The sequence below is a fragment of the Pristiophorus japonicus genome, chromosome 3 (genome assembly GCF_044704955.1).
Source record: "Pristiophorus japonicus isolate sPriJap1 chromosome 3, sPriJap1.hap1, whole genome shotgun sequence".
Classification (NCBI taxonomy): domain Eukaryota; kingdom Metazoa; phylum Chordata; class Chondrichthyes; family Pristiophoridae; genus Pristiophorus; species Pristiophorus japonicus.
In genome coordinates, this window is record NC_091979.1 from 191,913,909 (window position 1) to 191,928,730 (window position 14,822).

At 44.3% G+C, this 14,822-nt stretch overlaps 1 protein-coding gene across 3 annotated transcripts in view; it reads left to right on the forward strand.

The window, feature by feature from the left end:
- Positions 1–12,853, forward strand: part of slc19a1 (solute carrier family 19 member 1) — an 84,246-nt gene extending 71,393 nt beyond the window's left edge. For all 3 annotated transcript variants that reach the window (XM_070876132.1, XM_070876134.1, XM_070876133.1), the window contains exon 6: positions 12,649–12,853. In XM_070876132.1, coding sequence (XP_070732233.1) covers positions 12,649–12,837 — 189 coding nt within the window. In that variant the 3' untranslated portion in view covers positions 12,838–12,853. The remainder of the gene's footprint in view (positions 1–12,648) is intronic.
- Positions 12,854–14,822: the final 1,969 nt, after the last annotated feature.

Consider the following 14,822-nt stretch of genomic DNA (forward strand, 5'->3'; position numbering starts at 1 on the left):
GTGAAGACCTTGCAGGGTGCAGAGCAGATTTACCAGAATGATACCAGGGATGAAGAACTTCAGTTACGTGGAGAGACTGGAGAAGCTGGGATTGTTCTCCTTAGCGCAGAGAAGGTTAAGAGGAGTTTGAATAAAGGTGTTCAAAATTATAGCTGGGGTTATGTAAGAGTAAATAAGGAGAAATTGTTTCCACTGGCAGGAGGGTCGATAACCAGAGGACACAGATTTAAGGTAATTGGCAAAAGAACCTGAGGGGAGATGGGGCAAAAGTTTTTGATGCAGCGAGTTATGATGATCTGGAATGCACTACCAGAAAGGGTGGTGGAAGGAGATTCAATAGTAAATTTCAAATGGGAATTGGATAAATACGAAGTGGAAATTCTTTTGTAGGGTTGCGCGGAAAGATCGGGAGCGGGACTAATTGGATAGCTCTTTGTGAGCCGGCACAGGCACAATGGGCCGAATGGCCTCATCCTGTGCTGTATAATTATATAAAGGTCTCCTCTGCAGTATATTGGGTTATTGAGCTGGTCCTCTCCTATCCTGGGGCATGGTCTGTACTGACTGCTGCTCGCTGTAGTCTCTGCTCCTTCAGCTAAACCCAGGCTCTGTCTGCCCTCTCGGGCGGATGTAAAAGATATCATGGCACTATTTTGAAGAACAACAGAGGAGTTCTCCCCGGTGTCCTGGCCAATATTTATCCCCCAACCAACATCACTAACACAGATTATCTGGTCATTATCACTTTGCTGTTTGTGGGATCTTGCTGTGTGCAAATTGGCTGCCGCATTTCCTGCATTAGAACAGAGACTACACTTCAGAAAATACTTAATTGGCTGTAAGGCTTTTTAGCACGTCCCGAGGTCATGAAGTGCACTTTTTTTTTTTCTCTGGGACTGCTCTTGGACAAGCTCTGAGGTTTTGGCTGTGAGATGGGGAGGCCAAGAGATTTGCGTGAAATGTAAATAAACATTTTGCTGTTGTTTGCAGTGGAAGAAGCTGAGCCAAAGCCGACCACAAGGATCATTTGATCATATGCTGTGTATTAACAGGCTTCCAGCCCTCATTTCCTGTTTTTAGCGCGAGTGAGTGAGTAGCTCAGACTCTCCATGGTTGGTGGCCGAGCAGGTTCTGGAAGAATTGGGCTTTGGCTTCATTGTTGTCAAGGTAGCTCTGAAGGCCTCTGACAATCAGGAACAGAGGGTGAATAAGACCCAGGGTGGACAATCACTGGCTGAGCCATGCATTAGGCCGTGGGAAGACTCTTGACTTATCTCAAGGTTTCTAGTTCAAGTTCATAGAAACATATAAAATTCTGACGGGACTGGACAGGCTAGATGCAGGAAGAATGTTCCCGATGTTGGGGAAGTCCAGAACCAGGGGACACAGTCTAAGGATAAGGGGTAAGCCATTTAGGACTGAGATGAGGAGAAACTTCTTCACTCAGAGAGTTGTGAACCTGTGGAATTCCCTACCGCAGAGAGTTGTTGATGCCAGTTCATTGGATATATTCAAGAGGGAGTTAGATATGGCCCTTGCGGCTAAAGGGATCAAAGAGGTATGGAGAGAAAGCAGGAAAGGGGTACTGAGGTGAATGATCAGCCATGATCTTATTGAATGGTGGTCAAAGGGCCGAATGGCCTACTCCTGCACCTATTTTCTATGTTTCTATGTTTCTGGCATTTTTGCTGAGCTCTAGGGTCTGGTTTGTGAGACTTGCCACTACTTCTAACTCCACCTTCTTTATATCTTGATGTTCTCCCCTCTTGAAAGTGCAGACTCTTTGCCACGATCCCATAGGTACCGGCATTTTTAAAAAAGGAGGGAGAGAGAAAACAGGGAATTATAGACCGGTCAGCCTGACATCGGTAGTGGGTAAAATGATGGAATCAATTATTAAGGATGTCATAGCAGTGCATTTGGAAAGAGGTGACATGATAGGTCCAAGTCAGCATGGATTTGTGAAAGGGAAATCATGCTTGACAAATCTTCTGGAATTTTTTGAGGATGTTTCCAGTAGAGTGGATAAGGGAGAACCAGTTGATGTGGTATATTTGGACTTTCAGAAGGCGTTCGACAAGGTCCCACACAAGAGATTGATGTGCAAAGTTAGAGCACATGGGATTGGGGGTAGTGTACTGACATGGATTGAGAACTGGTTGTCAGACAGGAAGCAAAGAGTAGGAGTAAATGGGTACTTTTCAGAATGGCAGGCAGTGACTAGTGGGGTACCGCAAGGTTCTGTGCTGGGGCCCCAGCTGTTTACACTGTACATTAATGATTTAGATGAGGGGATTAAATGTAGTATCTCCAAATTTGCGGATGACACTAAGTTGGGTGGCAGTGTGAGCTGCGAGGAGGATACTGTGAGGCTGCAGAGCGACTTGGATAGGTTAGGTGAGTGGGCAAATGCATGGCAGATGAAGTATAATGTGGATAAATGTGAGGTTATCCACTTTGGTGGTAAAAACAGAGAGACAGACTATTATCTGAATGGTGACAGATTAGGAAAAGGGGAGGTGCAACGAGACCTGGGTGTCATGGTACATCAGTCATTGAAGGTTGGCATGCAGGTACAGCAGGCGGTTAAGAAAGCAAATGGCATGTTGGCCTTTATAGCAAGGGGATTTGAGTACAGGGGCAGGGAGGTGTTGCTACAGTTGTACAGGGCATTGGTGAGGCCACACCTGGAGTATTGTGTACAGTTTTGGTCTCCTAACCTGAGGAAGGACATTCTTGCTATTGAGGGAGTGCAGCGAAGGTTCACCAGACTGATTCCCGGGATGGCGGGACTGACCTATCAAGAAAGACTGGATCAACTGGGCTTGTATTCACTGGAGTTCAGAAGAATGAGAGGGGACCTCATAGAAACATATAAAATTCTGACGGGGTTAGACAGGTTAGATGCAGGAAGAATGTTCCCAATGTTGGGGAAGTCCAGAACCAGGGGTCACAGTCTAAGGATAAGGGGTAAGCCATTTAGGACCGAGATGCGGAGGAACTTCTTCACCCAGAGAGTGGTGAACCTGTGGAATTCTCTACCACAGAAAGTTGTTGAGGCCAATTCACTAAATATATTCAAAAAGGAGTTAGATGAGGTCCTTACTGCTAGGGGGATCAAGGGGTATGGCGAGAAAGCAGGAATGGGGTACTGAAGTTGAATGTTCAGCCATGAACTCATTGAATGGCGGTGCAGGCTAGAAGGGCCGAATGGCCTACTCCTGCACCTATTTTCTATGTTTCTATGTTTCTATCTCTCCAATCCTTGGCCACAAAGTGGCCATTCTTCATGGCTGAACCTAGACAGCAACAACAACTTGCATTTATATAGCATCATTAACATCCGAAGGTGCCTAACGCCGTGGGTGGAGGAGGAGACACAGGCACCAACCCAACAGAGAGAGATTGGGAAGAGGAGGGGATTGTGTGACCAAAGAGGTGGGTTTTAGAAGGGTCTTGTGGGGAAGGCCATGTGTTGGCAAGCTATTTGCCCATTAAGAGCAGGACAGCCACGCTTGATCCTGTCTTCGCCCAACCTGCAAACTTGTGTACCCATCAACAGGATCCACTGGATAGCGATTAGACGCAGGGGTCATGGTTAATTATTCGCGCCCTTGCCCAGTTGTCGTCAGTTGTAGCCCCTCCCACTACCACAGCAGATCTGTTCTTGAAGACGTTCCCTGGTCCTCTGTTGAAATATGGGGTCGACAATACCAAGCTTTATCGAGCTTGGGTGTGAATCATTGTGGAATTAATCACACGTATACACAAGAGCAATGCACAAAGTGTTAATGTTGACTCCCATCTCGGAATGAATAATAAAATAAACAAATGCTTAATTTGTTTGCCTGGGCTAATTCTGCAGCTGATTTGATCATGTGTTTCTATCAGAATGTTTATGAATGTTCCCTCAGTGCAGTAAATACCTTCCTTTAGCTCAGAGTTCACCAATGTTCATTGGATTTTTGGCTTTATTAATAGAATTAGAGTATAAAAGCAAGGAGTTTGCTAAACCCTCAAAATCGAGGAAGACTTGCTTCCACTCTAAAAGTGAGTTCTCGGGTGTCTGTACAGTCCAATACGGGAATTACGGTCTCTGTCACAGGTGGGGCAGACAGTGGTTGAAGAAAAGGGTCGGTGGGGAGCCTGGTTTGCTGCACACTCCTTCCGCTATCTGCACTTGATTTCTGTGTGCTCTTGGCGACGAGACTCAAGGTGCTCAGCACCCTCCCAGATGCTCTTCCTCCGTCGAGGAACCAACTAGGGGGGAGGCCATCTTAGACTGGGTGTTGTGTAAATAGAGAGGATTAATTAGCAATCTCGTTGTGCGAGGCCCCTTGGGGAAGAGTGACCATAATATGGTGGAATTCTGCATTAGGATGGAGAATGAAACAGTTAATTCAGAGACCATGGTCCAGAACTTAAAGAAGGGTAACTTTGAAGGTATGAGGCGTGAATTGGCTTGGATAGATTGGCGAATGATACTTAAGGGGTTGACTGTGGATGGGCAATGGCAGACATTTAGAGACCGCATGGATTAACTACAACAATTGTACATTTCTGTCTGGCGTAAAAATAAAAAAGGGAAGGTGGCTCAACCATGGCTATCAAGGGAAATCAGGGATAGTATTAAAGCCAAGGAAGTGGCATACAAATTGGCCAGAAATAGCAGCGAACCCGGGGACTGGGAGAAATTTAGAACTCAGCAGAGGAGGACAAAGGGTTTGATTAGGGCAGGAGTACGAGAAGAAGCTTGCAGGGAACAGTAAGACGGATTGCAAAAGTTTCTACAGATATGTAAAGAGAAAAAGGTTAGTAAAGACAAACGTAGGTCCCCTGCAGTCAGAATCAGGGGTAGTCATAACGGGGAACAAAGAAATGGCAGACCAATTGAACAAGTACTTTGGTTCGGTATTCACTAAGGAGGACACAAACAACCTTCCGGATATAAAAGGGGTCAGAGGGTCTAGTAAGGAGGAGGAACTGAGGGAAATCCTTATTAGTCGGGAAATTGTGTTGGGGAAATTGATGGGATTGAAGGCCGATAAATCCCCAGGGCCTGGGATGGACTGCATCCCAGAGTACTTAAGGAGGTGGCCTTGGAAATAGCGGATGCATTGACAGTCATTTTCCAACATTCCATTGACTCTGGATCAGTTCCTATCGAGTGGAGGATAGCCAATGTAACCCCACTTGTTAAAAAAGGAGGGAGAGAGAGAAAACAGGGAATTATAGACCGGTCAGCCTGACCTCAGTAGTGGGTAAAATGATGAAATCAATTATTAAGGATGTCATAGCAGCGCATTTGGAAAGAGGTGACATGATAGGTCCAAGTCAGCATGGATTTGTGAAAGGGAAATCATGCTTGACAAATCTTCTGGAATTTTTTGAGGATGTTTCCAGTAGCATGGACAAGGGAGAACCAGTTGATGTGGTATATTTGGACTTTCAGAAGGCTTTCGACAAGAGATTAATGTGCAAAGTTAAAGCGCATGGGATTGGGGGTAGTGTGCTGACATGGATTGAGAACTGGTTGTCAGACAGGAAGCAAAGAGTAGGGGTAAATGGGTACTTTTCAGAATGGCAGGCAGTGACTAGTGGGGTACCGCAAGGTTCTGTGCTGGGGCCCCAGCTGTTTACACTGTACATTAATGATTTAGACGAGGGGATTAAATGTAGTATCTCCAAATTTGCAGATGACACTAAGTTGGGTGACAGTGTGAGCTGCGAGGAGGATGCTATGAGGCTGCAGAGTGACTTGGATAGGTTAGGTGAGTGGGCAAATGCATGGCAGATGAAGTATAATGTGGATAAATGTGAGGTTATCCACTTTGGTGGTAAAAACAGAGAGACAGACTATTATCTGAATGGTGACAGATTAGGAAAAGGGGAGGTGCAACGAGACCTGGGTGTCATGGTACATCAGTCATTGAAGGTTGGCATGCAGGTACAGCAGGCGGTTAAGAAAGCAAATGGCATGTTGGCCTTCATAGCGAGGGGATTTGAGTACAGGGGCAGGGAGGTGTTACTACAGTTGTACAGTGCCTTGGTGAGGCCACACCTGGAGTATTGTGTACAGTTTTGGTCTCCTAACTTGAGGAAGGACATTCTTGCTATTGAGGGAGTGCAGCGAAGGTTCACCAGACTGATTCCCGGGATGGCGGGACTGACCTATCAAGAAAGACTGGATCAACTGGGCTTTTATTCACTGGAGTTCAGAAGAATGAGAGGGGACCTCATAGAAACGTTTAAAATTCTGACGGGTTTAGACAGGTTAGATGCAGGAAGAATGTTCCCAATGTTGAGGAAGTCCAGAACCAGGGGTCACAGTCTAAGGATAAGGGGTAAGCCATTTAGGACCGAGATGAGGAGAAACTTCTTCACCCAGAGAGTGGTGAACCTGTGGAATTCTCTACCACAGAAAGTTGTTGAGGCCAATTCACTAAATATATTCAAAAGGGAGTTAGATGAAGTCCTTACTACTCGGGGGATCAAGGGGTATGGTGAGAAAGCAGGAAGGGGGTACTGAAGTTGCATGTTCAGCCATGAACTTATTGAATGGTGGTGCAGGCTAGAAGGGCTGAATGGCCTACTCCTGCACCTATTTTGTATGTTTCTATGTTTCCACTTTGGGTGGTCTTGGGCCAGGGATTCCCAGGTGCCGATGAGGATGTTGCACTTTATCAAGGAGGCTTTGAGGGTATCGTTGAAACGTTTCCTCTGCCCACCTGGGGCTCGCTTGCTGTGTAAGAGTTCCGAGTAGAGCGCTTGCTTTGGGAGTCTTGTGTCGGGCTTCCACTGGGCAATTCAGGGCAATACACCTTTTAAAGGAAGTCAAGGCCTTAGAGGGTGGGGAGCAGATTAACGAGAATGGTTCCAGGGATGAGGGACTTCAGATACAAGGAAGGACTAGTGAAGCTGAGATTGTTCTCCTTTAGAGCAGAGAAGGTTAAGGGGAGATTTAATTGAGGTATTCAAAATCCTGAGGGAGAAACTGTTTCCAGTTGCAGAAGGGTCAATAACCAGAGGACACAAATTTAAGGTAATTGGCAAAAGAACCAGAGGCAACATGAGGAGTATTTTTTTATGTAGCGAGTTGTTATGATCTGGCATGTATTACCTGAAAGGGTAATGTAAGCAGATTCAATAATAACATTCAAAATGGAATTGAATAAATACTTTGATGGGGAAAAATTTGCAGGACAATGGGGAAAGAGCAGGGGCGTGGGACTAATTGGATGGCTATTTGAAAGACCTGGCACAGACACAATGGACCAAAAGGTCTTCTGTACTATATTATGATTCTATGATTATAATGTCTATATTCACTCTCCCCATATATACACACCTACAGGATCTGAATCTGAACAGAGACAAGTTCAGAATAGATCAGATCTCCCCAATGGACTTGGAGCTCATCCCCAGTGAGTTTGTTAGCCATCCTGTCTGGTGATCAGTGTGTGTGAGGAGCTAGTCGAATTGGTTCTGTTTAGAATGACATGGGGGTGCAACCATTTTATTTCTGAAAATTGATCTTTGCAAATGACCAATTTTCAGGCTTTTTACAGTAAAGTTGCCATCAGACCAGTGAGGTTTTGGACCTGCCCTCACTGCTGAACTCTCCGCACTTGGTGTTGCTGCTCTCCATCCCTGTTTAATATCTCCCAACTTTATTGTACCCATTGGTTTCTTGAAACCTGAAAACCATCAGGACAGCGATCTTTTAATCTAGCCATTCTGCCCCTCGAGCCTGTTCCATCATTCAGTTAGATCATGGCTGATCTGTATCTCAACTCCATCGACCCATCTTGGTTCCCTATTCCTCAACTCCATCTACCCATCTTGGTTCCCTATTCCTCAACTCCATCTACCCATCTTGGTTCCCTATTCCTTAATGCGTTTACCCAACAAAAATCTATCCGTCTCGAAAACGGCAATTGATCCCCAGCCTCAACTGATTTCTGGGGGAGAGAGTTCCAGATTTCCACTACCCTTTGTGTGAAGAAGTGCTTCCTGACATCACCTCTGAACGACCTAGCTCAAATTTTATGGTTTTACCCCCTTGTTCTAGAGTTCCTAACCAGAGGCAATAGTTTCTCTCTCTCTACCCCATCAACTCCTTTTAATTATTTTAAACACCACATTTAAAACCTTTCTTATTTTCTTTTATTTTGTTCATTTGTATTTATTTTTGAAACTATTTTAACTGCATGTGGTGACTAGACCTGCTCTTGAATAGAGAAGGGTTCAGTGACACTGCTCTCAGCAATCGGCACTTTTTCTCTGTGGAAGGTGTGGCCAATATTTATCCTTCAACCAACATCACAAAAACATGACAATGTTAAGTCTAATGCTAAATATTTTACTGCATATATTCTCTGGAGTATAGAAGATTATGGGGTGATCTAATTGAGGTGCTTATGGTGATTAAAAGATTTGACAGGGTAGATAGAGAGAAACTATTTCCTCCGGTGGGGGAGTCCAGAGCAAGGGGCAGAACCTTAAAATTAAAGCTAGACCGTTCAGGGGTGATGTCAGGAAACACTTCTTCACACAAAGGATAGTGGAAATCTGGAACACTCTCCCCCAAAAAGGCTGTTGAGGCTGGCAGCCAATTGGAGCTTTTGAAATTGATAGTGAAAATTTTTTGTTGGGTAAGGTATTAAGGGATAGGGAACCCTTGAGATACAGAGCAGCCATGATCTAATTGAATGGTGGAACAGACTCAAAGGGCTGAATGGCCTGCTCCTGTTCCTATATAAGCTATTGAGGTCAATCAGAGGGCAATTGTAACTGCTTGTAAATTTCTGGCTCACGGTCAGAAGAGTCGGCAACAGGTCTGTCCCTTTTTTTTACCTGAGCGAGAATCAGGAGCAGAGAGGAGGGAAATGAGCTGCCGATAAATACACAGCCAAAGCTGACGAGAACCACCACAGTTGCCATTAATACGCTGTTTAGCAATAAAGTTTATTCAAAACTAATGGCCGTTGAAAGGTTTCGGCCTGAGAGATTCCCTTGTACAAGGGCACGGTGCAAGTGAAGTTGACAGGAAGAGCTAAATTGTAGCAAAATGTCAAGTTATTTATAAATATTGTTTTCTTGACAAGACAGGAAACTGAACAACCTACTCATTAGAATAGCCACATTTCTATGTACACTTACAGCTGACAGGAAGTTGAATTAGTCCCAGGTACTAGTGGTTTAGTGCGGTCTTGAACACACAGGACATTAGATAACTCTGATATTCATTATAACAACCACATTTAAATATCCTCATCGAGCAGGAATGGTGCTTCGAAGAATGCCAAACCTACAGTGGTCGAATAATCCGCCAAACACTGAATTCCAGATTTTCACATTTTCCAGCCAACCATCTGTTTCGAATAAATTTTTATTGATAAACAACATATTAATGGCAACTGTTAAAGCAGACCTTATTTTGTGGATTTTATTTTTGCAGCAAGCCACACAGTGCAAAAACACCTTTCATATATATATAATTTTTTTTTTAAGCCCTAATTATTCTTAAGCTGAGAAATGAGCCTAATTGGCTGTGTGAGGAGGAGGACTGGGTGTGATGGTGTGCTTGCTGTCTGGAGTTTGCAGCAGACCATTCTAGCACTCGTCAGTGCTGACTCCATGGAGGTTATCATTCCCGGTGGAACCATGCTGTTCCCCGCATTATCCCAGGAGCATGATTGACCTCACCCTACATATGAAAGAAAGGCCTGCATTTATACAATGCTTTTCATGACCTCCGGATGTCCCAAAGCGCTTTACAGCCAATGAAGTACTTTTGACGTGTTGTCACTGTTGTTGTAACGTTGAGAAAGCAATCAATTTGCGCTCAGCAAGCTCCCAGAAACAGCAATGTGATAATGACTAGATAATCTGTTTAAGGTGTTGTTTGAAGGATAAATAGTGGCCAGGACACCACGGAGACACCAGGGATAACTCTCCTACTCTTCTTTGGAATAGTGCCATGGTATCTTTTACCTGAGGGCAGACGAGGCCTCAGTTTAACATCTCAACTGAAAGATGGCACTTTCTCGGTAATGCACCGGGAGTGTCAGCGGGATTATGTGCTCTAGTCTCTGGAGTGGGGCCTCAACCCACAACTTCAGACTCAGAGGAGAGAGGATCTCCTATTGGTGACAGCCCGACCTTGCACTTCAGATTTTGTAGTCCAAGGTTCCTAGTCTGTGCGGGATGCTGTATTATAGAATCATGGAATGGTTAGAGCAGAGAAGGTTGAGAGCACATTCAACCTATCAAGCCTGTGCCAGCTCTCTGTAAGAGCACTTCATCTAGCCCCACTCCCCCACCCTTTTCCCGTAGTCCTGCAAATTATTTTCCTTCAGGTACATATTCAATTCCCTTTTAAAAGCCACAATTGAATCTGTCTCCACCACCCTTTCAGGCTGTGCATTCCAGATCCTAACTACTCGCTGCGCAAAAAAAGTTTTTCCTTATGTCACCTTTGGTTCTTCTGCCAATCACCTTAATCTGTGTCCTCTGGTTCTCGACCCTTCTGCCAATGGGAACAGTTTCTCTCTATCTACTCCGTCTAGACTCCATGATTTTGAACCCTCTATCAAATCTCCTCTCAACCTTCTCTGCTCTAAGGACAATAACCCCAGCTTCTCTAGTCTATCCACGTAACTGAAGTCCCTCATCCCTGGAACAATTCTTGTAAATCTTTTCTGCACCCTCTCAAAGGCCTTCACATCCTTCCTAAAGTGCGGTGCCCAGAATTGGACACAATACTCTAGTTGAGGCCGAACCAGTGTTTTATACAGCTTCATCATAACTTCCTTGCTTTTGTACTCTATGGGCTGGAAATTCCTGCGCCGGGTTTTTCGCCGATATTTCGCCATTTTTGGCGGAAAACGGTGCGGTGGGAAATTCCCTGAAGTCTTGCGACGGCGGTTTTGAAATACCGCTGGGGAGCAGACCGCCGGCGTGCAAGACTGGAAAAAGTGCTTTTGCCCGATTATTTGGCTCAGTGATGACCCGTAGATAGGAGCAAAAAAACGCTGATGAGAAATCTGCGTTGCAGCCCTTGGAACGGCGGTAAGTATGAAGACCTGCGAAAAAGGTAAGTTAAAGTTTTTATTTTTTAATTCTTTTGCAGCGATTCACTAAAAAAGGGTCTTGTGAATGTTTTGTGATTTTTCTTTTTTTTTGGTGTTTTCCCCTTCCCTAGGCGCAGCGGTGTTGGCCTCAGAGAAAAGTTGCGGAAAATTCGCGGTTTGCGCTGCGAATCCTCGTGCAATGCCGATTTTTACCGCTGGGCGTATTTTTACCAAATGTTAAGCCTCGAAACCATAGCAGTGTGATTAGCGATATTTTTGGCGATAAAATAATGCTATGACCAAAAACCGAATTTCTAGCCCTATGCCCCTATTTATGAAACCCAGGATCCCGAATGCTTTTTTTTATTAACCGCCTTCTCAACCTACCCTGCCACCTTCAACAATTTGTGCACATATACCTCCAGGTCTCTCTGTTCCTGCACCCACTTTAGAATTGTACCCTTTAGTTTATATTGCTTCTCCTCGTTCTTCCTACCAAAATGTATCACTGCGTTAAATTTCATCTACCGCGTGTCCACCCATTCCCCCACCCAGTCTATGTCTTCTTGAAGTCTATCACTATCCTCCTCATTGTTCACTATACTTCCAAGTTTTTTAGCATCTGCAAATTTTGAAATTGTGTCCCGTACACCTAAGTCTAAGTCATTAATATATATTGAGAAAAGCAGTGGTCCTGGTACTGACCCATGGGAAACACCACTGTATACCTTCCTCCAGTCCAAAAAACAACCGTTCACCCCTACTCTCTGTTTCCTGTCACTAAGCCAGTTTCGTATCCATACTGCCACTGTCCCTTTTATTCCATGGACTTCAACTTTTCTAGCAAGCCTATTATGTGACACTTTATCAAACGTCTTTTCGAAGTCCATGTAGACCACGTCAACCGCATTGCCCTCATCAATCCTCTTTGTTACCTCATCAAAAAAAACTCAATTAGGTTAGTTAAACACAATTTGCCTTGAACAAATCTGTACTGGCTTTCTTTAATTAATCCATACTTGTCCAAGTGACTGTTCATTTTGTCCCGGATTATCGTTTCTAAAAGCTTCTCCCTGACTGGCCTATAGTTGCTGAGTTTATCTTTACACCCTTTTTTGAACAATGGTGTAACATTTGTAATTCTCCAGTCCTCTGGCCCAGTAGAATGGATGAATCTCCCCGTCTGATGGGTGCCATCTTTTTTGTTGTCTTAGCAACACATACTTTCCAAAGTAGGGCATCAAAGTAGATGGAGAGGTCACGTAAAGAAATTAGGTACTTAGAGGGTAGTCACTGTTATAATGTGGGATAGGGAAATGATCGAGGCTACTGGCTTACTGTTTCTAATTTCATGATATTCTGGGAATTTAGATCGTGGTTTTGGGTGGGGGGGGGGGTGGTGGTTATATTCCGCCCAATTTTCCATGGGAAAAACAGTAGCCCTGTTTATAATCTAGCATGGGTCTGCTAGTTCCTATAATCTGGGCGACTAGTTTATAGTTGACTGCTGCTCATTTTGCCATTGTAGTCGGCGGCTAAACTCCTCTTCTCTTTCCCTCCCTTGCGGCCTCAGTTCTACTTCTACATTGGCTACTTCATCCTGCTGGCAACCGTATACCTGATGAGGGGACTGTATGTTTTTGGTACCTACCACCGGGAGAAAAAAGCACGCAGCCCACAGAAGGAGGAGGCAGCCAACCTATCAGTGACAGAGCAGGACAAGACTGACGGTCACGCACACATCGCCTGCTCGAAGGCATGAAGTGGAGATGGACATCAGTGAGGGGGAGGGGAGGCGAGGGGAGGGGGGTCTCTCGTGCCTTAATGTAACAATATAGCAGGAGCAACAGATTAAGAACATTTTAGGTTTTCAGTTTTTAGAAAATGAAAAGAGTGTGAAAACGATCGTTGCCAATTACACGGCAGATTGGCCACATTTCCAGCATTGGACAATATCTCCGAACCTTCTCACTGAGTGCCGAATCGAAAGTATCTGGCAAGAAGAGTACAGAGAGATCCCAAGGTAGAGCATCTATAAAAACATGATCGGCATAATTATACCGCTGATTGCCAAAGTAGATTTGTTTTTACAGATCCACAAAGTCAAACAGCACTTCTTTAGCAACAGAATACTTTGCAAATCAGGATGAGCTGAGGTGCTTTCTGCTGGGTTTGCTCCTTTCCTTGGCATCGCAGGTGTTAGTTGGACTCGGAAGCTAAGTTAAAGGCCAATCTCGGCCTTCCCGCACAGAGCCACCTGCAGCCTTTGAACATGAGTGGAGAACATGTGACTTGTTTGTGTGACATCATCATGACAAAAAAATGCTACGTGGCTCTTCCAGCTTCTACCCTTCCCCCAAATATTGCTGGGTTTTCCAAGTGTTGCTTCATGGAAAATGCCCCTTTGATCTGAACCGACCAAAACCGGCTAGCTTCCCATTCCCAAACTTGCCGCTAACTGCAGGTGCAAAGTTCAAGAGTTCGATGAGACATTCTATGAATGCAGAGATGGGATGAGGTAGGGGATACACAGAATTGGATTGTGATTAACCCTCATGTGCTCTTGCTGCCAAATTGAAGACCTAGGAATTAGGGGAGAGACGTAGATTCAACACTACCATTCATTTTACTATGAAGTAATGTAATTGCAATCATTTCAACATTATGCACTTTAACTGGAAATAAGAATGGTTAATCCTTGTGTTTAACTCCAAAAACATGGTATCAACAGCCGCCTTTGTAATCCTCTCAATGCCTAGGACCTTTGAACATTGATTTGACTGCCGTTGACTTGACTGAACAGCACACGCATCTGACGGTAGTCCAGTTTTCCCTCAGCACTGTGGCTCACAAAGACGCTGACCGCTGGACACTGGTCTAATGCACTCGGTGTCCTGCACCGCAAGTAAATGACATGAAAACTACTGGCTGATCTCGGGTCAGAAGTAGGCCGTTCAGCCCTTTCTGCAATGTTGGGTCTGCCAGGCCTAAGGGTTCTTTTTCCCTCACCCATGATACACTATGCTATGGTGCACAGAACCCCCGTCACAGGGTTCAAAGGTGCTTTCTCCTGATAAAGATGGCATCTGACCAATTTTCCAAACCTATATTTCTGCCATGTTTATTATGGGAGAGGGAGGAGATGGCAAAGAGGATTATCTGTAAAATAAAACAACTCTTAACATACACCCCATTAATTCGCTCCATTCCCATGACTGATAGAATTAAGACAAATCAATTTTACTGTAGCTTGCTTGTATTGTGCTGGTTTATACATCGACTAACATTGATACTGTTTTTAAAAAAAAAAAAAATTCAACACACATTTAACGGATAGTATTGGAGATTTAATCAATAATTCCGAGTGGTTCTATTTTCAGATGTCATGGTTAGCGACGATTTGTGAAGAGAGCACCTTGATTTTAAAATAAATACATTTTCGGGGGCTCCTTCAGCACTTTTTTGAGTATTCAACACCTCTTATCCAAGAAACCCTGACATACCAGCCAACAAGCCGTCATTGTAAATTAGGGAACAAACCCAGAACTGTCAACATTGAGGGAATGTTAGGAATGAGATTTAGGATCAAGGAGAGTGGGGTAGCTATACGGATTACTTTTAAAAGTGAGGAATATCAAAATTGGTTATATTTTTGTAAATTAAAACTAGACTACCTGTCTCCCGAACATCTTTCTTGTGCTTCTGAGATCTGATTGGTCTGTGCTATGCATTGCAGTGGATAATGCC